Source organism: Thalassophryne amazonica, chromosome 23, assembly GCF_902500255.1.
Source record: "Thalassophryne amazonica chromosome 23, fThaAma1.1, whole genome shotgun sequence".
Taxonomy (NCBI): Eukaryota; Metazoa; Chordata; class Actinopteri; order Batrachoidiformes; family Batrachoididae; genus Thalassophryne; species Thalassophryne amazonica.
The window spans coordinates 3,045,934-3,069,349 of NC_047125.1; the positions used below are offsets into that span (position 1 = coordinate 3,045,934).

Sequence of the window (23,416 nt, forward strand, 5' to 3'; positions counted from 1 at the left end):
TTTCAGTTGGATTAAGATCCGGACTATTTGCAGGCCATGACATTGACCCTATGTGTCTTTTTGCAAGGAATGTTTTCACAGTTTTTGCTCTATGGCAAGATGCATTATCATCTTGAAAAATGATTTCATCATCCCCAAACATCCCTTCAATTGATGGGATAAGAAAAGTGTCCGAAATATCAACGTAAACTTGTGCATTTATTGATGATGTAATGACAGCCATCTCCCCAGTGCCTTTACCTGACATGCAGCCCCATATCATCAATGACTGTGGAAATTTACATGTTCTCTTCAGGCAGTCATCTTTATAAATCTCATTGGAACAGCACCAAACAAAAGTTCCAGCATCATCACCTTGCCCAATGCAGATTCGAGACTCATCACTGAATATGACTTTCATCCAGTCATCCACAGTCCACGATTGCTTTTCCTTAGCCCATTGTAACCTTGTTTTTTTCTGTTTAGGTGTTAATGATGGCTTTCGTTTAGCTTTTCTGTATGTAAATCCCATTTCCTGTAGGCGATTTTTTACAGTTCGGTCACAGACGTTGACTCCAGTTTCCTCCCATTCGTTCCTCATTTGTTTTGTTGTGCATTTTCGGTTTTTGAGACATATTGCTTTAAGTTTTCTGTCTTGACGCTTTGATGTCTTCCTTGGTCTACCAGTATGTTTGCCTTTAACAACCTTCCCATGTTTGTATTTGGTCCAGAATTTAGACACAGCTGACTGTGAACAACCAACATCTTTTGCAACATTGCGTGATGATTTACCCTCTTTTAAGAGTTTGATAATCCTCTCCTTTGTTTCAATTGACTCTCGTGTTGGAGCCATGATTCATGTCAGTCCACTTGGTGCAACAGCTCTCCAAGGTGTGATCACTCCTTTTTAGATGCAGACTAACAAGCAGATCTGATTTGATGCAGGTGTTAGTTTTGGGGATGAGAATTTACAGGGTGATTCCATAATTTATTCCTCAGAATTGAGTGAGTCCATATTTTTTTCCCTCTGCTTGGTCTAAAAAAGTAACAGTTACTGACTGCCACACTATTTTTTCCTGATTTCTTATAGTGTTTCTTAAAGCCAGAAAGTTGCCATTTGAAATTTCTTTAGTTTTGTGTCATGTCTGTGATCTGCTTTTTTTCTACAAAATTAAACAACTGAATGAACATCCTCCGAGGCCGGTGATTCCATAATTATTGCCAGGGGTTGTAGAGCGGTTAAGGCCAACTTTTCACAAGAATCATTCAGTTTTTGAAGAAAGCATGAAACTTTGCACAGGGATACTATGGGACCTAAGGACCATGGAAAAAAAAATAGACCCCCCAAAAAGTGCGCCCCCTGGTGGCTGCCATATTGAATTTTAAAATGGCCACTGAAATTGACCAATTTTTAATATTTCAATTTTTGATATGCAAAGGACAGTAATTACAGCATCTATCACTGTTTTCAATATCAGGGTATATTTCAATGAAGTTCTGAATCTAGTCATATGGCAGCCATATTGGATTTCAAGATGGCTGCCTTGTTTTTTTTACTATTCTTTGCTTTTCTTAAAAATGACAGTAATGCAGGGAAAGAAGTTGATCAAAGTTTAGTATTTTTGGTTCTAAAATCAGTAAAATCAATGAAAGTCAACCTCAAAGGGTCTTGACGTTCTTATACCAGTGTTATGTAATAATAAAAACACCTATATGGATGCTATGGCACTATTTTATGCTGCCAAGCTGCCCAATACATCAGAGATTACAGTTAAGACAGTGTTAAATTTCCAAAGCAAAAGTGCAACTTAAAATCCTATTTAAATTCTTTATCTCTTGTTTGCTTAATAATGCTTATCTTTAATGCATTTCACGATGTTTGGCAAGCGGCTTCATGGTATATGGGGTGCCATATGAGCCAAATTCAGCCAGTATGGTGTTTGTCATCTATCACATGTGATGTTATAATTTTGAATGTTTTTCTGGCTTTTTGAAAGAATTACCTAGTATAATTTTCTGGGTATTCATGTTTTCTCTGTGGTGCATGGACATTGTTTGAACTAGATTTCTGTCTCCAGGATTTAAACATAGATCTTTATTACCAGTTACTTAATTTGAAAGGTAATTCTCTGATGTATACTCAACATATATGGCACTGTATGCTAAGTAGGATGCATGGAAAAATAGAAGAAAAATATTTTAACAATAGAGTGAAATATGACAACCATCTTGAAATCCAGTATGACATACATCTAGTAGATGAATTGTGAATGAAACTATTGCAATCACTACCTCATAAATAAAAAGGCCTGAGGCTTGAATTTTGAATTTGTCACTAAAATAGCAGAGATAATCAATACTTAATTTTAATTGCAGCCATTTTGGAATCCAATATGGCCGGCATCAGGCAATTAATGTAATAGGTTAATTGGACTCCTCATTACTTATGGGTAACTTTTACAATTACGCTTCCATCTTTACAGAGGACTGATATTTTTCATAATCTTCATTTTAATGGTGGCCATCTTGGAATCCAATATGGCCTCCATCTCACAAAGTTGAAAATGAGTCCATTGGATTCCCTGACCCCAAAAACATGGGTAAATATTTTGGAATTGTGCTTTTATCTGCCTTAATTTGAAAGTAAATGGCAAAAATATGTTGAAAATAATGGCCATTTTTAATTCAATATTGCAGCCACCAGGGGGCGTTATTTTTTGGGGTCTATTTTTTTCGTAATCCCTGGGTCCTATAGTATCACTGTGCCAAATTTCATGCTTTCTTCAAAAACTGAACATTTCTGCCTTAACCGCTCCACTACAGAACTCACAGATCAGATCAAGACTTAGTCACGGTTCTGATCGAGATTTCAAGTCGGGGTTTGGATCATTTTCATATCACAAGAAAAAAGATTATGGGGAGACAAAAATAACTGAGTTCTAACTGAAATAACCATGAAACCAAAGAAGACCATTAACCATTTGTAAAGAAGAATTTGAAACCGTTTGTTACATTAAATTACAACATGAACAGTGATGGTGAATAAAAATCACCTTTGACAACATCATAAAAAACAGACCAGAGTTTGTAACTTCAAATTCTTTTTCAACATGAGGACATCTCCATCATCTGGTTAGAAGGTAAACATCAGAATAACTTTATTTCTGTTGCTCTTTCAGGATAAACACCACTCAGCAACGGTCAGGAACAGTTTTTTTTTTTTTTTTTTGCTGATGATGTCACGGCTCACACTCACTGATCTGAACCATCTCAGTCAGATCAGCGCTCACCTTCCATCCTCTTCTTCCTGATGGTTGTGTTTTTGTCACGTTTAGAGCTTCAGTCTGTCTGCTGTCGACCACAAGGGGGCAGACTCTGTCTGTTTTGAACTTGCTCCGTGCACATGAACGCACAAAGCTTTTTCTGCTCACACTTTGATTTCACTGAAACTCTGCATTGAGATTTACTCAGTTATTCCTTTAAAAAAAACTTACAAGGACAATAAATATGTATTTCACACAGCAGGGGTGGTGGCCAAGTGGTTAATGCGCTTGGTTTCAGTTCGGAAGGTTCTGGGTTCAAATCCCACCCCTGCCACATTTCTCCATGTAATGTGGAGTTGCGTCAGGAAGGGCATCTGGCATAAAACCTGTGCCAAATCAACATGCAGATCCACCTTGGATTTGCTGTGGTGACCCCGAGTGCAAACAAGGGAGCAGCCGAAGGGACTTAACTGTGATGGAAACTTTGGAGTTAAATCACAGTTCATATGTGAGCTGAACGGGGGGGTCATCTGTGATCTGTTCCATCACTAATTTGAACAGAGACTTAATTTCTCTGATTTTAAAGTGGAAAATCTTTCTTGTTTTGAATCGTCTCTGCAGGTTATCTGGCTGTAATCTGTCAGAGAGAAGCTGTGAAGTTCTGTCTTCAGTTCTCAGCTCTCAGTTCTCCAGTCTGACAGAACTGGACCTGAGTCAGAACCAGCTGCAGGATTCAGGAGTGAAGCTGCTGTCTGCTGGACTGGAGAGTCCACACTGTCACCTGGAGACTCTCAGGTCAGGATTTAGTTTCTGCTTCAAACGGTTCAAAACGTCTCTGAATTCTAAACTGTTTCATCAGATTCAGTTTCACATCAATGCTCGTCTGAACCAGAACTAAAGGATTTGAGTCTCTGCTGGAAAGACGCCAGGGTGGTGCCATGGGTATCATTTATCTCACAGCAAGAAGGACTTAGGTTCAATTCCTACCAAAGTCCAGGTCCAGTCTGTGTGGAGTTTCCATGTTCTCTCCGTGTCTGTGAGTTTATTCCTGACATTAAAACAGGTTGGTTATCTTCAGGCTCCTCCCACTGCCCTTGAACAAGGTAGTGTGTTTAAACCCACCCTGAGCCTGAATACTGAGTATGTAGTCAGTTAGTAGATACGACCCAACCACTACTGCAGTACTAACTAGAAGTAAGCAAGTGGTTTTTCCTCTTCTGGAGACCAGATGACTGACCCTCATTATTATCCACATTGATTGATAGATAGATTGATTGATTGACTGTTCAACTAACTCCTTCTGATGCACACATGGATCAGGAATTGAGTCCACGTCACTCCAGACAGCTCAGTCCACTCAGTTAGCTAAGCTAACATTAGTTTCTTCATCAGGACCCTGGAATCTGAATGAGAAAGAATCAAGGTTGTATCATCTGCAAAAGTTTTGACAAATTATTCACATCAATAAAGGCCCCTTCACACACAACACAAAGTTGGGTGAATCAGGTCAAACCAGGCCGAATGGGTGAAACCCAAAAAATTCTAGCTACAGTCGGAGGGACAGACGGTCAGACAGCCGTGTATGGATGCCGTACGATCGCAGCGACGAACACAGTTTGAGCGAATTTAATGAAAGTCCACGAATGAGATCAAATACAATGAAATAAAGACACCCTGTCTCCCGATCACACACAGTGACCAGAGGTCAGGACAGCGAATTTCACGGCGGCTGAGGGCCACCTGCCTGGAGCAGCTGATCCACACGGACGTGTTTTGTACGGTCAAGGTTGGGTAGGATTACTTTGAAAGAATACATGTGGATTACATGTACACTCAACAAAAATATAAACGCAACACTTTTGGTTTTGCTCCCATTTTGTATGAGATGAACTCAAAGATCTAAAACTTTTTCCACTTACACAATATTACCATTTCCCTCAAATATTGTTCACAAACCAGTCTAAATCTGTGATAGTGAGCACTTCTCCTTTGCTGAGATAATCCATCCCACCTCTCAGGTGTGCCATACTAAGATGCTGATTAGACACCATGATTAGTGCACAGGTGTGCCTTAGACTGCCCACAATAAAAGGCCACTCTGAAAGGTGCAGTTTTATCACACAGCACAATGCCACAGATGTCGCAAGATTTGAGGGAACGTGCAATTGGCATGCTGACAGCAGGAATGTCAACCAGAGCTGTTGCTCGTGTATTGAATGTTCATTTCTCTACCATAAGCCGTCTCCAAAGGCGTTTCAGAGAATTTGGCAGTACATCCAACCAGCCTCACAACCGCAGACCACGTGTAACCACACCAGCCCAGGACCTCCACATCCAGCATGTTCACCTCCAAGATCGTCTGAGACCAGCCACTTGGACAGCTGCAGAAACAATCGGTTTGCATAACTAAAGAATTTCTGCACAAACTGTCAGAAACCGTCTCAGGGAAGCTCATCTGCATGCTCGTTGTCCTCATCGGGGTCTCGACCTGACTTCAGTTTGTCGTCGTAACCGACTTGAGTGGGCAAATGCTCACATTTGCTGGTGTTTGGCACGTTGGCGAGGTGTTCTCTTCACGGATGAATCCCGGTTCACACTGTTCAGGGCAGATGGCAGCATGTGTGGCATCGTGTGGATGAGCAGTTTTCTGATGTCAATGTTGTGGATCGAGTGGCCCATGGTGGCGGTGGGGTTATGGTATGGGTAGGCGTCTGTTATGGACGAAGAACACAGGTGCATTTTATTGATGACATTTTGAATGCACAGAGATACCGTGACGAGATCCTGAGGCCCATTGTTGTGCCATACATCCAAGAACATAACCTCATGTTTGCAGCAGGATAATGCACGGCCCCATGTTGCAAGGATCTGTACACAATTCTTGGAAGCTGAAAATGTCCCAGTTCTTGCATGGCCGGCATACTCACCGGACATGTCACCCATTGAGCATGTTTGGGATGCTCTGGACCGGCGTATACGACAGCGTGTACCAGTTCCTGCCAATATCCAGCAACTTCGCACAGCCATTGAAGAGGAGTGGACCAACATTCCACAGGCCACAATTGACAACCTGATCAACTCTATGTGAAGGAGATGTGTTACACTGCATGAGGCAAATGGTGGTCACACCAGATACTGACTGGTATCCCCCCCAATAAAACAAAACTGCACCTTTCAGGGTGGCCTTTTACAACCCCTGGCAAAAATTATGGAATCACCGGCCTCGGAGGATGTTCATTCAGTTGTTTAATTTTGTAGAAAAAAAGCAGATCACAGACATGACACAAAACTAAAGTCATTTCAAATGGCAACTTTCTGGCTTTAAGAAACACTATAAGAAATCAAGAAAAAATATTGTGGCAGTCAGTAATGGTTACTTTTTAGACCAAGCAGAGGAAAAAAATATGGAATCACTCAATTCTGAGGAAAAAATTATGGAATCACCCTGTAAATTTTCATCCCCAAAACTAACACCTGCATCATATCAGATCTGCTCATTAGTCTGCATGTAAAAAGGAGTGAACACACCTTGGAGAGCTGTTGCACCAAGTGGACTGACATGAATCATGGCTCCAACACGAGAGATGTCAATTGAAACAAAGGAGAGGATTATCAAACTCTTAAGAGTAAATCATCACGCAATGTTGCAAAAGATGTTGGTTGTTCACAGTCAGCTGTGTCTAAACTCTGGACCAAATACAAACAACATGGGAAGGTTGTTAAAGGCAAACATACTGGTAGACCAAGGAAGACATCAAAGCGTCAAGACAGAAAATTTAAAGAAATTTTGTCTCAAAAATCGAAAAATGTACAACAAAACAAATGAGGAACGAATGGGAGGAAACTGGAGTCGTCTGTGACCGAACTGTAAGAAACCGCCTAAAGGAAATGGGATTTACATACAGAAAAGCTAAACGAAAGGCATCATTAACACCTAAACAGAAAAAAAAAGGTTACAATGGGCTAAGGAAAAGCAATTGTGGACTGTGGATGACTGGATGAAAGTCATATTCAGTGATGAATCTCGAATCTGCATTGGGCAAGGTGATGATGCTGGAACTTTGTTTGGTGCCTTTCCAATGAGATTTATAAAGATGACTGCCTGAAGAGAACATGTAAATTTCCACAGTCATTGATGATATGGGGCTGCATGTCAGGTAAAGGCACTGGGGAGATGGCTGTCATTACATCATCAATAAATGCACAAGTTTATGTTGATATTTTGGACAATTGAAAGGATGTTTGGGGATGGTGAAATCATTTTTCAAGATGATAATGCATCTTGCCATAGAGCAAAACTGCAAAAACATTCCTTGCAAAAAGACACATAGGGTCAATGTCATGGCATAGGGTCAATGTCAATGAGCAGATCTGATTTGATGCAGGTGTTAATTTGGGGGATGAAAATTTACAGGGTGATTCCATAATTTTTTCCTCAGAATTGAGTGATTCCATATTTTTTTCCTCTGCTTGGTCTAAAAAAGTAACCGTTACTGACTGCCACAATCCTTTTTTTCTTGATTTCTTATAGTGTTTCTTAAAGCCAGAAAGTTGCCATTTGAAATGACTTTAGTTTTGTGTCATGTCCTGTGATCTGCTTTTTTCTACAAAATTAAACAACTGAATGAACATCCTCTGAGGCCGGTGATTCCATAATTTTTGCCAGGGGTTGTATTGTGGACAGTCTAAGGCACACCTGTGCACTAATCATGGTGTCTAATCAGCATCTTGATATGGCACACCTGTGAGGTAGGATGGATTATCTCAGCAAAGAAGTGCTCACTATTACAGATTTAGACTGGTTTGTGAATAATATTTGAGGGAAATGGTGATATTGTGTATGTGGAAAAAGTTTTAGATCTTTGAGTTCATCTCATACAAAATGGGAGCAAAACCAAAAGTATTGCGTTTATATTTTTGTTGAGTGTATGTTTGTAGATACATTTGGATTACTTGTAATCTGAATACTTTTGGATTACATTTCAAAGTAATCCTACCCAACCCTGTGTACGGATCCACAGTGAATTGATCTCCAGTAACAGATCAGGAATATTGGTCCCTGTGTGTCATTCAGGAGTCCTAAATCCTAAAACCCGGGGGGTCCTGGGTTTTATCCTCCCTTTGAAACTGCCTGTGAGAAATGGTGATACTAGGCCTCTGTGTTCACCTTGTTTCCTTTTCATTGCACTTTTGGTTCAGTGGGACAAACTGAGTACTCGTGTGCTCCAACACACTGCTGCACAGTGCATGTTCAGATGGGAGTAGTGGTGAGATATTAAGTGATCTGCCACGATCCTCAGGAATCACTGATGTGGATGATTCTTGGCACTTTATGAAACAACAGAATGAGTCTGCTTTCAGCAGTCTTTAATGTGCTGACACGCTGTAAAGATAATAGAGATTTTGCTGAGCGATGCAAACACACAGTCACACAATTCTTCTGTGTGTGTTTTTAGATTCTCAAGTCCAAACTGTCCACATGCAGTCAAAACTTGTTGCTCGGTGCTTCTTGTCCTGTGGTGTGTCACATTTATCACAGTCTTGTGTCATCATCAACCTGCTCGCTGTCTCCTCCCAGGTTTTGGAGCAGACCAGGTGGAGTGAAGGCTGCTGGCAAATGTTCTGAAATCAAAAGTATATTACAGCTTTAAGAAGGACCTGAGTAAAAGTAGAAACAGGTTTCCATCAGGTGAAAAGTTTAACGGCGGCCAGCAGCCGAATTCCAACCACACAACCAATATTTATAAAATAGATGATTGACATTTGAGAATCAATTTCACCACACGACTGTAAATATCTACAACCCCAATTCCAAGGAAGTTGTGACAGTGTAAAATGTAAATAAAAACACAATATAGTGCTTTGCAAATCCTCTTCAACCTATATTCAATTGAATACACCACAAAGACAAGATATTTAATGTTCAAACTGATAAACTTTATTGTTTTTGTGCAAATATTTGCTTATTTGGAAATGGATGCCTGCAACACGTTTCAACAAAGCTGGGACAGTGGTATGTTTACCACTGTGTTACATCACCTTTCCTTCTAACAACACTCAATTAGCATTTGGGAACTGAGGACACTAATTGTTGAAGCTTTGTAGGTGGAATTCATTCCCGTTCTTGCTTGATGTACGACTTCAGTTGTTCAACAGTCTGGGGTGTCTGTCGTATTTCGTGCTTCATAATGCACCACACATTTTCAATGGGCAACAGGTCTGGACTGCAGGCAGGCCAGTCTAGTACCCGCACTCTTTTACTATGAAGCCACGCTGTTGTAACGTGCAGAATGTGGCTTGGCATTGTCTTGCTGGAATAAACAGGGATGTCCCTGAAAAAGACGTTGCTTGGATGGCAGCATATGTTGCTCCAAAACCTGGATGTACCTTTCAGCATTGATGGTGCCATCACAGATGTGTAAGTTGTCCATGTCATGGGCACTAACACACCCCCATACCATCACAGATGCTGGCTTTTGAACTTTGCGCTGGTAACAATTTGGGTGGTCTTTTTCCTCTTTTGTCCAGAGGACATGACGTCCATGATTTCTAAAAACAATTTGAAGTGTGGACACATCAGACCACAGCACACTTTTCCACTTTGTGTCTGTCCATTTCAAATGAGCTCAGGTGTTTCTGGATGTTGTTGTTGTATGGCTTTCGCTTTGCGTGGTAGAGTTTTAACTTGCACTTGTAGCGACAAACTGTGTTGACTGATGATGGTTTTCTGAAGTGTTCCTGAGCCCACGCAGTACGATCCTTTACACAGTAATGTCAGTTTTTAATGCAGTGCCACCTGAGGGATCAAAGGTCACGGGCATTCAGTGTTGGTTTTCGGCCTTGCCGCTTACATGTAGAAAGTTCTCCAGATTCTGTGAATCTTCTGATTATATTATGGACTGTGGATGATGGAATCCCTAAATTGCTTGCAACTGAATGTTGAGAAACATTGTTCTTAAACTGTTGGACTATTTTTTTCACACAGTTGATCACAGAGTGGTGATCCTCACCACATCTTTGCTTGTGAATGGCTGAGACTTGGGGATGCTCAATTTTCCTTGTCTTTTGTTGCCCCTGTCCCAACTTTTTTGAAATGTGTTGCAGGCATCCATTTCAAAATGAGCAAATATTTGCACAAAAACAACAAAGTTTATCAGTTTGAACATTAAATATCTTGTCTTTGTGGTGTATTCAATTGAATGTAGGTTGAAGATTTGCAAATCATTGTATTCTGTTTTTATTTACATTTCACACAACGTCCCAGCTTAATTGGAATTGGGGTTGCAAATCCACTGAAAAATCATGTTGGACTGAATAAAAACACTTTGTGTCCAAAGCTGGTTTCTGGATCCTGTCTGAGGTGCAGAACGATCTGAACCTTTGCATGACGACACAAATCTGCTTCTTGTTGATTTTGTCTTCAGGCTGAGTTTGTGTGATCTGTCAGAGAGAAGCTGTGAATTTCTGAGCTCAGTTCTCAGCTCTCAGTCCTCCAGTCTGAGAGAACTGGACCTGAGTAACAACGATCTGCAGGACTCAGGAGTGAAGCTGCTGTCTGCTGGACTGGAGAGTCCACACTGTCACCTGGAGACTCTCAGGTCAGGACTCATCCATGTGTGCAGCAGCTCCATAAAGCAGAGTGAAGCTGCAGCGTTGCTCCCTGTCATGTTGTGTGAGTGTTGATGGAGCTCAGTGTTGAGCTCATCCTGCAGCAGACATCGGTGTGTCCGTGCTGCTGCAAAGTGGGGACGTCCTGACACTGTCCTCACATTGTGTCTGCTGGTTTGTGTGTCTGCAGGCTCTCAGGCTGTCTGATCACACATGAAGGCTGTGCTTCTCTGGCCTCAGCTCTGACCTCCAACCCCTCCCATCTCAGAGAGCTGGACCTGAGCTACAACCATCCAGGAGACTCAGTCAAGCTGCTGGATCCACTCCGGACTCTGGACTCTCTCAGGTATGGACTGGGTCTGGTGGAGGAGCTCCGTGTGGTTCCTGTGAACCTGACACATTGAGCTGACCTCAGACACCTCACACTGACAAACAGCGACTCAGCAAACCCTCTGTGCTGACTCATTGTTCCTGTTTGACATGAACACGTGACAGAGATCCAGCTGATGGTCAGCTGACCTCTAACATACGAGGTCTGTGAGAAAAGTATCCGACCTTATTATTTTTTTCAAAAACCATATGGATTTGAATCACGTGTGATTGCGTCAGCCAAGCTTGAACCTTTGTGCGCATGTGTGAGTTTTTTCACGCCTGTCGGTTGCGTCATTCGCCTGTGAGCAGGCTTTGTGTGAGCACTTTTTTTATTGCGAATAAATGTCTGAACAATTTGGAGCTTTGCTGCATCAATTTTTTTCCAGAAACTGTGAGAGACCTCCAGGTGGACACCGTTCGAAAAATTAATATGGCTTTCAGGGACGATTTTATGGGGATTAAACAGATTACGGAGTGTTACTGCCGCTTTAAGGACGGCCCACAACTGCTGAGAGCGCGGCGCGCTCCCTGTGCCGATCGACATGCTCAGACCCTGCTGAAACAACCAGATCATTTCCAACGTAACGGCTTTGTTGATCCAGGAGGTCGTCTGACTTTCACAAAAAGGCAGGAGACGTGGATATCAGCACTTTTTCGGCAAATTCCACTGTTACAGGAGTTTTTTTCATGGAAAAAGAAGCGGATGAATGCGTCACCGTGCTGCTCATGGCGCGGGACAAAACCACCTCGGTGTTGGTCTCACAGGACGGCTTTGAGATGGCTTTCAGACGGATTCCGGTTGCTTTCCAGTCGTGTGATTATTCGATTGTGATTGTGCATGAGCTGGACATGCCCCAACATGTCCCGTGACGCGCGGTGGAGCCACATGGCGCAAAGCAACGCCGTGATGAAGCCTCACGGGACATGTTGGGGCGACGCGCGGTGGAGCCGCTCCTCTTTCCATGAAAAAAACTCCTGTAACAGTGGAATGTGCCGTTCATTTCTAAACTGGACGCTGTCTTGATCCAGTATGTCGTCTGACTAGCACAGAAATTGTGAAAAGACGTGGACATCATCACTTTTTCGGCACATTAAGACAGATGTGTGGAGGAGTTCCACGCGTCGAGGTGGAGCTGCATGGCGCAAAGCAACGCCGTGATGAAGCCTCACAGGACATGTTGGGGCATGTCCAGCTCATGCACAATCACAATCGGATAATCACACGACTGGAAAGCAACCGGAATCCGTCTGAAAGCCATCTCAAAGCCGTCCTGTGAGACCAACACCGAGGTGCTTTTATCCCGCGCCATGAGCAGAACAGTGGCGCATTCATCCGCTTCTTTTTCCATGGAAAAAAAACTCCTGTAACAGTGGAATGGGCAGAAAATGTGCTGATGTCCACGTCTCCTGCCTTTTTGTGAAAGTCAGACAACCTCCCAGATCAACAAAGCCTTCATGTTGGAAATGATCTGGTTGTTTCAGCGGGGTCTGAGCATGTCGATCGGCGCTGGGAGCGCGCAACGCTCTCAGCATTTGTGGGCCGTCCTTAAAGCGGCAGTAACACTCCGTAATCTGTTTAATCCCCATAAAATCGTCCCTGAAAGCCATATTAATTTTTCGAACGGTGTCCACCTGGAGGTCTCTCACAGTTTCTGGAAAAAAATTGATGCAGCAAAGCTCCAAATAGTTCAGACATTTATTCGCAATAAAAAAAATGACGAGAGGGGTGGACCAGTGCTCATACAAAGCCTGCTCACAGGCGAATGACGCAACCGACAGGCGTGAAAAAACTCATGCATGCTCATGAAGGTTCAAGCTTGGCTGACACAATCACACGTGATTCAAATCCATATGGTTTTTGAAAAAAATAATAAGGCCGGATACTTTTCTCACAGACCTCGTACGTGTGTGTATGTTCTGCTCACGTGTTTGAGGAAATCATTTGTTAGTCGTTCACACATTCTGGTCCAAAGACAAACAAACAGTCGTCAATCATTTTCACTGTCAGTCTGTTCAGAATCACATGTTTCAAAGAGGAACGGAGACAAAAAGCTTCATTTCTCTGAAGCAGGAGTCACCAACCTGCTCCTGGAGATCACTTGCTGCCTGCATGTTCTCCGTGTGGACCTGCTGCAGCCACAGCTGATGATTCCAGTCTGCGGCTGATTGGCTGAACACACCTGACTTAATGAGCAGTGGGCGGAGCCTGGAGTGTCAGGTGACCTCCAGCAGCAGGGTCAGTGAGCCCTGATTGGTTAAATCCAATTCAACAGATTTTCACCAAAATCTTCAAACCTGAAAAAGCCAAAAGTTATTTGCTGCTGATCAGCACAGTTAGAGGTGATCAATGATCCATTTGGAGCGAAGATATGTTAAAAGAGAAGAACTAAAATGTGTGGATGAGATCAATGTCATGTTGATGTTTCCATGATTAAAGACCATGTGTTGCTCCGCCCCCTCCTCCTTTCAGGGTGGATCCTGGTGGAGTCCGATGGCTGAGACCAGGTCTGAGGAAGTGTAAGTGTCTTTGTACTTTGATCCCTCTGTTTCCATAGAAACCACCCTCTGTGACATCATCATTCAAGTCCTACTGACACTGACGCAGAGTTCAACATGAAGGCTGCTACAAACCATCAATTGATGGTCATCAACTCCGACTATGTCGTCATGTTGATCGGTGAACTGATAGATTGATAACTGTGTTGTGTTTTGTTCCATCAGATTTCTCTGAACTCTCTCTGGATCCAAACTCAGCGAACAGAAAACTCAAACTGTCCAAAAACAACATAAAGGTGGAACATGTGGCCGAGGATCAATCATATCCTGATCATCCGGACAGATTTGACCTTTGCCCTCAGGTCCTGTCTTCAACTGGTCTGACTGGTCGCTGTTACTGGGAGGTCGAGTGGAGAGGAAATGTTTATATATCAGTGACTTACAGAAGAATCAGAAGGAAAGGAAACAGTGTGGACTGTGAGTTTGGATCTAATGATCAGTCCTGGACTCTGTTCTGCTGTGAAGATCGTTCTTGTTTATCTGTCCTTCATAATATCAGACGAACAGTCCTTCCTCGCTCCCCTTCGTCCTCTCACAGAGTCTCAGTGTTTGTGGACTGTCCTGCTGGCACTCTGTCCTTCTATGAAGTCTCCTCTGACTCTCTGATCCACCTCCACACCTTCTGCTGCACGTTCACTGAACCTCTGTGTGCTGGGTTCGGGTTCTGGTTTGGTTCTGGTTCCTCTGTGTCTCTGTGTCCCCCCTCGGCCCATGCTTCGAGCATTCTGACAGTTAGTGTGACTCGGGGGTGTTGAGTCATTTAAAATAACATAATCATCCTAATGTAACCAGGTTTCTATAAGGCAGAATAAATCAATCTGTTGATCAATTATTATATCATTTACTAACAGGGACTTAGAAGAGAGAGACCTAATGTTTAATAGACCACATTTAACTGTTTTAGTCTGTGGTGCAGTTGAAGGTGATATATTATTTTTTCTTTTTGAATTTTTATGCATAAAAAGATTTTTACTGGTTATTGGTGGTCTAGGAGCAGGCACTGTCTCTATGGGGATGGGGTAATGAGGGGATGGCAGGGGAGAGAAGCTGCAGAGAGGTGTGTAAGACTACAACTCTGCTTCCTGGTCCCAACCCTGGATAGTCACGATTTGGAGGGTTTAATAAAATTGGTCAGATTTCTAGAGATGAGAGCTGCTCCATCCAAAGTGGGATGGATGCCGTGTCTCCTAACAAGACCAGGTTTTCCCCAGAAACTTTGCCAATTATCTATGAAGCCCACCTCATTTTTTTCTAACCCACATCAGAAACATAATTTGCTGAATGAATGAATCTTCCGTTATGACATTAAACATTACTTTTCATGCTATTTTATTTGTCTAAAACGTTTTGCAAATGTAAGAAAAGTTTTTTTAACTTCAAAATGTACAGTAATCAAAAATTGATGAATTAAAAACATATTTGTAATGATTTTACGGTGGCCAAGAATTTGAAAACAGAGATCACTGTCAGATCTTGAAATGGATGAGTTACGTTTTTCAACAGAAACGGTGTCTCTGTGTGTTTACATAATCAAATTTCTCTTTCATCATCATAATATTTTTCAAAGATGAAAACAGCCAAATGGTTTCCTGTTCTGTATTGAACATTTTTTCAGGAGCAGAGCAGAAACATGGTTTCTGAACACACTCTGTGTGTGTGCGTGCGTGCGAGAATCCTCAAGATTCTCTTTCATGGCAATATGTTTCAAAGATGAAAACAGCCAAATAGTTTCTTTTTCTGTTTTGAAAATTGAACTTTTTTCAGGACAAGCGAAGAACCATGATTTCTCAACACACTGTGTGTGTGTGTGTGTGTGTGTGTGTGTGTGTGTGTGTGTGTGTGTGTGTGTGTGTGTGTGTGTATGTGTATTTTAATGGAACAACCTTTGGTCATTGCTGTAATTGCTGTTTCATCCTAATAATTTCAAACTTTGTTATGAAGCAACCAATGAAATGGTTTCTCCACATACTGTGTGTGTGTGCGTGCTTAAATTGCTGTTTCATCGTAATTATTACCAAAGAGAACAGCAAAATGGTTTCATTTCTCTTTTGATGACACTGCATTTTCTGATTCAACTTTTTCATGAAGCAAACAATGAAATGGTTTCTCTACATACTGTGTGTGTGTGTGTGTGTGTGTGTGTGTGTTGAGAGAGAGAGAGAAAATCCAAATAATTTTGAAAGAGAACAGCAAAATGGTTTCATTTCTGTTTTGATGATACAAAGTGCTTTCGTCCAGCTTTATGAAGCAACCAATGAAATGGTTTCTACACATACTGTGTGTGTGTGTGTGTGTTTTAATAGAACCACCTTTGTTCATTGCTGAAATTTTGCTCTTTAATCCTAATAATTTCCAGAGAACAGCAAAATGGTTTCATTTCTCTTTTGATGACACTGCATTTTCTGATTCAACCCTTTTCATGAAGCAAACAATGAAATGGTTTCTCTACATACTGTGTGTGTGTGTTTGAGAGAGAGAGAGAGAGAGAGTGAGTGAGAGAGAGAGAGAGAGAGAGAGAGAACGAGAACAGCAAAATGGTTTCATTTCTGCTTTGATGACACAAAGTGCTTTCGTCCAGCTTTGTTATGAAGCAACCAATGAAATAGTTTTTACACATACTGTGTGTTTTGGTCCTTGCTGTAATTGCTGTTTCATCCGAATAATTTCCAAAGAGAACAGCAAAATGGTTTCATTTCTCTTTTGATTACACTGCACTTTGATTCAACTTTTTCATGAAGCAAACAATGAAATGGTTTCTACACATACTGTGTGTGTGTGTGTGTGTGTGTGTGTGTGTGTGTGTGTGTGTGTGTGTGTGTGTGTGTGTGTGTGTTAATGCTAAAATCGCTGTTTAATCTTAATTTCCAAAGAGAACAGCAAAATTGCTTCATCTCTGTTTTGATAACACTGCATATTATGTTTACAATATTTGTGTGGATTATCAAAATTTTACCATGAATAATTTGGAGTAGACAAGTATTAGAATTTCTGCTTTTGGCTCCAATGTCTAAATTTTGTTGTGATTTTCAACTTTGCTTGTTTGTCATTTGGCAATGATTTTCTTAGAAAATTGCGATTTTGACTATATATCAGTACTTTTTTTTAATAACATTTTCATGACTACAGAAAAGTTATACATCCAAAGCCAACTATTTTCTGCTAATAATGCCACAAAAATGAAACAGAAATCTAAAAAATTGGTTTCCTGAGATTTTTTTCATGCCCATGTCAGTAAAATGTAACTCAATGCTTGAAGCTTGTCTTAGTATTTTGAAATGAACTGAAACGAATATTATTTGATGACATGAACAGGATGCCTGCAGTTCAACAAACGTACCAGGAGGGGGCGCGGACAGAACAACTGCAAACAAAATAAATCTTGTCTTTTCAGAATTCACATCTGCAAGTGTTGGAGCTCACTACTTAGCGTGGTGCTGTGGTTAGTTAGGTGCTTTGTGGAGGTTTTAGCTGGGGTTTGTTTCTTTTGAAACATCCTCATACCAAGATCTCTCCTGGCAAACCCCTTCACAGCGGGACCGAGGACACTCGAGACTCATGTCCAGTAGGAACTCCAACCCACCCAAATGGTTTTTGTCCTGTATGAATTATCATGTGTTTTCAGGGTGCCCTTTTTTTCATTTGCCTTGAATGTCCTTCTACAAGAGTGCAGTGGGCCCCAGACCCGGGGTCTAAAGATGCACCCTTAACATTACTGACTTTGTATCCGAGGGCTCTCCTCAAGATGGTGACCTTTCCTCTCCTCGAATACTGCCTTTGATCTCCTGCCCACTTCTCATGTTTGAGTAAGCGAAGCAGTGAGAGATCTTTTTCTTCTCCCCAATGGACCAATTTACAATGATGCAGTTTCACTGGATTCTTTTAGCCCTTTGATGGTGTTGTTGCTGGGGTCCAGGATAAGAACTATCTTGTGGATGACACCGCTGATCTGGTGGATGACCCAGCTGAGTGCTGCTACAGAAGAGATGTCTCCCCGCAGCACTGGGAGAAGTTGCATTTATCTTTGTCTTTTTAATAGAATGCAATGGGCCCCAAACCTGAGGTCTAAAGTTGCACCCTAGGCTCTATAGTTATCCTAACCAGAGCTGGCGTTGTATCCGAGGGCTCTCTTCAAGATGGTGACCGTTCCCTTAATTGCAGACAACTGCACTTCATGTGCACTTGGGTGACCGGGGATTGCCTCAAGGTATTTCTTCAGATTCATCTTCATCAGGCCTGTTGCTCCCACCACAACTGGGATGATATCAATGTCTTTCAATGACCATGTTGTTCGTAGGTCATTTTTCAGGTCTTGGTATTTTGAGATCTTTCCCCTTTCCGCTCGATTCAGGCTGTAGTCATTGGGGACTGTCACATCGATGATTTTGGCTGTTTTCTCTTGCTTGTTCCAGATGACAATATCAGGTTTGATTGCACCTCCTTCAATGTGTCTTCCTGCTGGGATCTCTTTGTCGTAGAAGATCGTTACTTTTCCGTTGGATGAGACTGGTACTGGCTCGTGCTCCCAGACATATTCTTTGACTTCCATCTCCAGTTCCTTGCAGACCTTCCAGTGGAGATATTGACAGATCTTGTTGTGTCTGGATGTATAATACCCATCTGCCATGAGGATCTGGCATGCTGAAGTTAGATGGTTTACACTCTCAACAGCTGTATGACAGAATCAGCATTTATCATTCTGTGAGATCCCTGCCATTTTTTTGAAGCCATTTGTTAGAAGTCCCTGATCTTGTGCTCCAATCAGAATTCTTTCTCCATCAAAACCAAGTTTTCCATTTTTTAGCCACTGCATTGATCCAACTTTGTCGATGTATTCCTTTTCGAGCTCTGCTTGGAAACATCCGGCTCTTTTGTGCTGTTTCCATCTTTCCACTCAATGTTTTCCTTCTCTTTTGCAGTATTGTTCTCTGGTCTGTCTTGCAAGTTTTGTTGCAGGCATGAGACTGTTGCTTTTTCTCTTGTAGAAGTTCTCTGCCAAAGTTTTTTGCCAGTTTAGTGATTGAGGTCCGTTCAGTTATGGCCTTGTGGTGTTGAGACCTTTTTTACAACTTCTTCTTCAGAGCTCTTTAAGTACTGTCCAATACTTATTATCGATGCTCTGTAGGCCTGGTTGATTTCAGTGAGACCCATACCGCCTTCTCTGCGAGGGAGATATATTCTGTCCATGCACTGATTTCTGTATGTGATTTTGTGGAGGGTGAGCATCTTCCTGGTTTTTGTGTCCAACTTAAGATCACATTGTGGCCAGTTCACTATGTCAAACCCACAGGTCACCACTGGTATTGCAAACTGGTTTATGACTGTGATCTTGTTTTTTGGTGTTAACTGTGTTTTGCAGATCTTTTTTAAGCAGTTTAGGTATTCTTGTGTTGTTTTTGTTCTCATTTTCTGTCTTTGTGTCTGCATAGATTTTCAAGTTTTTGGTTTTTCTTTCCTCTGTCTTTACTTAAGTCATATCCGATGTCATGTTCCTTCAGGATCTTGCTGAGCGGGTCCATAATTAAGCAGAATAAGAGAGGTGAAAGGCTGTCTCCCTGAAGTATCCCTCTGAACTCGTACATCTGGGATTATTTGTTCCTCTGTGTGGTTGAGGGTGATGGTGGTGTTCCACTTGTTCATTTGTGCTCTCAGGAAAGATCTTATTTCCTGCCAGCTTCTCATGTCTTTAGATATTTACAGGTAAGACAGTTTATTCAATCATCCTGCCCTGGGTTTCCAGTTAAGCCTCCTTGTAATGTTATTGATGAACTCATGTCCTTTGACCCAACCAGAAACAAAGCCATTTCTGTCATGCTGAATCTTAATCTCTCATATAAATTCACCCTCCTCTCTTGTAATTAAACAATCTTGGGAGTCAGAGCTTCAAATTACATTTAATGAGGCAGTGTGGGTTGGTGTTTTGAGGAACATTCATTCATCTTCAATCTGGTCAAGACATTCTTATTCAATTTCAAGTGGTTCACCGGACACACCTACACAAATCCAAACTCACCAAAATTTATCCTCAAATTGACCCAACGTGCAATAGATGTAAATCAGGGGAAGTGACTAATACATATGTTTTGGACATGTCCTAAAATCCAAATTTTTTGTTTGTGAAGCACTTTCTACTGTCCTTGCAACAAAAGTAACCCCACACCCATTACTTCTGCTTTTCTGGGTCACCCCTGAAGGACTGGGTTTGCCTGTTCAAATCTATTGGCCCATTGTCTCATCTTCTTAAAATGGAAGGAAGCTGCCCCACCCACCATATCACACTGGATAAAAGATGTGCTGTCTAACTTAAAACTTGACAAAAAGTGTGAAGGGCATCGAAAAGAAATTTTACATGTTTCGCTTTTTCATAACTGCTGGGTAGATTGGAAAGCTGCTTTCAGTGTCTGCTGACTTGCTGCTGCAGGAAGTTTCTGCTTTTCCCTTCAAAGCAAAAAATCCAAAATGTGCCCACTTTAGATTTAAAATGTGATGGTGGAGGTTTATCCCCGTGCCATTTCACGAGTTGTCCGCCATTCTCCACTTTCATTTTAAGTTTATTATTTCCCCCCGCAGATGGGCGTGACATTGCGTTGCCAGGTAGAGTCAAGAAAAAGAATTTCGCCCTCTGCTGGAGAAAAGCAGTAACTTTTTCCAACCTGGCTGATAAACAGTCAAAAATGATGCATACAAATTTAAAAAAATATCAAATTTGTTTAAAAAATGCAATACTTATGTGAATTGATTTTCTCCCCCCACCCCTAATACGAGGTCTGTTAGAAAAGTATCCGACCTTTTTATTATTTTTTTTTTTCAAAAACCATATGGATTTGAATCACGTGATTGCATCAGCTAAGCTTGAACCTTTGTGCGCATGCGTGAGTTTTTTCACACCTGTCGGTTGCGTCATTCGCCTGTGAGCAGCCTTTGAGTGAGGTGTGGTCCACCCTTTCGGCGGATTTTTATTACGAATAAATGTCTGAACGATTTGGAGCTTTGCTACATCAATTTTTTTCCAGAAACTGTGAGAGACCTCCAGGTGGACACCGTTCGAAAAATTAATATGGCTTTCAGGGACGATTTTATGGGGATTACACGGATTAAGGAGTGATCCAGACGGTTTAAAGACCGCCCACAACTGCTGAGAGCACGGCGCGCTCCCAGCCCCCATCGACAGGCTGACACCCCGCTGGAACAACCAGATCATTTCCAACATGAAGGCTTTGTTGATCCGGGACCTCGTCTGACTTTCACAAAAAGGCTGAAGATGTGGACATCAGCACTTTTTCGGTACATTCCACCGTTACAGGAGTTTTTTTCATGGAAAGAGGAGCGGAGGGACGCGCCATGGAACCATTCATTACGTGGGACAAAACCACCTCGGTGTTGGTCTCACAGGATGGCTTAAAGGTGGATTTCAGATGGCTGTCGGTTGCTTTTCAGTCCTGTGATTATCCGATTGTGATTGTGCATGAGCTGGATCTGCCCTAACATGTCCTGGAAGGCTTCATCACGGCGTTGCTTTGCGCCATGCAGCTCCACTGCGCCGCGCGGACCGGGAGAAACCTCGGGTGATAATTGCCAAACTACACTATGATGAGGACGCTGCTATGATTCTGCGGAAAGCCTGAGACCGCTCGCCATTGATGTACAATCAACAACGTGTTGCCATTTTCCCCGATTACATCGCTACTGTGGCCAAAGCCAGAGCAGCGGTTACTGAAGTCCGAAAAATGCTGCGAGGCCGAAAGGAGATCCACTACGGACTGCTATACCCGGCCAGACTCAGGGTTACATACAGAGACCAGAGCAAGGAATTTGTAGACGCAATATACTACTCTTCACACCGCTCAGGCAGAAAGAAGGGAGTTGCTATACTTATACATAAATTAATTTCATGATCACTTCTATACAAAAGGATACAGAGGGGAGGTATGTTGTGGTGAATGGAATAATTGACAGTGTAGAAGTTACACTAGTGAATGTATATGCACCTAATGAGGACGAGCCTGCATTTATCAATACATTGTTTAATATAATATTACAGTTTAGTACAGATATATTGTTAATGGGAGGTGATTTTAATTGTGTCATGTCACAGCTACTGGACCGTCAACATCCCTCCAAGACCCCTTTATCTAGAATGAGTAAAGCCCTCAAAAACCACGTTCTAGAAACAGGCTTGGTGGATATATGGAGAAGCAAGTTTCTGAGAGACCGCGACTTCTCCTTATATTCTAACAGACATGCGACCTATTCCAGGATAGATTCTTTTTTCACCCCAAAATCAGAATTACATAGGATAAAAAAAAATTCAAATCTTACCTATCACCATTTCGGATCATGCACCCATCACAATACTATGGGATATTGGCCATAAAAATACAACTAAACAATGGAGACTCAATACATCTCTACTTAATGATAAAGATTTTCTTCCTTTTATTATAGAAGAATTCAAAATGTATCTACAAACTAATGTCACCCCAGAAACAAATCCATTAATTTATGGGACTGTGCTAAGGCTTATATCCGGACAAATTATTTCATACGCAACTGCAAGGAAAAAACAGAGGCCAAACAGTGTGAACTTGAGGATAAACTAAAAAAATTAGAAGAGAAACAAACAATCCGTCACAATTAATATTACAAAAGAGTTAAATGCCACTCGCAGAGAACTTAATAGTTTATTATCCAATAAAATTGAAGGCAATTTAAGATTCACAAATCAACAATACTATGAAGACGGGAATAGGGTAAGCGCATATATATATATATATATATATATATATATATATATATAGTTTCAGCTTGCCACATCACTGAATGGAACCACACTGCCATCTAGTGGATATCCAGTGGCGTGAGTGTGTATTTGTGAATCAGTCGGCATTTGTTTGTGGATCTGTGCGCGAAGATCTGTGCGTGATCCACAAATGCTGAAACTCAATTCACAAATACAACTTCCAGTTTTACAAATGTAATTTTTTTTTTTTTTTTTTTTTACAAATTAAGTTTTATATTTGCAAATACAACATTTTTGCAAAAAACTATTTACAAGTTACAAATATGAAATTTTGCATTTGTGGATATCTGAACACATTTGCAAATCAATGATTATTTGTAGATCACCCTGCGTGCATTTACAAATATTAATGAGACAATTTTAACCCCATAGTTTGTCTCCCTGAAATATCCCTCTCTGAACTCGTATGTCTGGGATTTATTTGTCCCTCTGTGTGATTGAGGTGATGGTGGTGTTCCACTTGTTCATTTGTGCTCTCAGGAAAGATCTTATTTCCTCATTGATGTTGTAGAGTTCTAAGCACCTCATGATCCAGGAGTGTGGTACACTGTCAAATGCCTTTTTGTAGTCAATCCAAGCCATGCTGAGGTTCCTCCTTTTTTGCAGTCCTTCAGGATAACTTTGTCTATCAGTAACTGGTCTTTAGCTCCTAATCTTATTCTGGAACAACCTTTGTTCATTTTCCAGGTAGCCACCAGTGTCCAGATGTTCATAAATGTCATCAGTTATGATTCCTGTCAGCCATTTGTACGTTGTTGTTAGGCAGCAGATGGGTCTGTACTTGTTGGGAAGCTGTGTTTCCTTGGTCTTTGGTAGTTGGCTTGTGTTCCCTGTCGTTAGC

The 23,416-nt window shown here is 41.6% G+C and overlaps 2 protein-coding genes across 2 annotated transcripts in view; both read left to right on the plus strand.

The window, feature by feature from the left end:
* The window catches only part of LOC117504825 (protein NLRC3-like), a 577,399-nt gene extending 562,829 nt beyond the window's left edge, over positions 1-14,570 (plus strand). The window contains exons 4-8 of the mRNA XM_034164364.1: positions 3,864-4,037; positions 10,667-10,840; positions 11,041-11,196; positions 13,693-13,739; positions 13,944-14,570. Coding sequence (XP_034020255.1) covers positions 3,864-4,037; positions 10,667-10,840; positions 11,041-11,196; positions 13,693-13,739; positions 13,944-14,533 — 1,141 coding nt within the window. The 3' untranslated portion in view covers positions 14,534-14,570. The remainder of the gene's footprint in view (positions 1-3,863; positions 4,038-10,666; positions 10,841-11,040; positions 11,197-13,692; positions 13,740-13,943) is intronic.
* Positions 1-23,416, plus strand: part of LOC117504818 — a 3,434,143-nt gene that overhangs the window by 570,553 nt on the left and 2,840,174 nt on the right. The gene's annotated exons all lie outside the window — the stretch shown is intronic.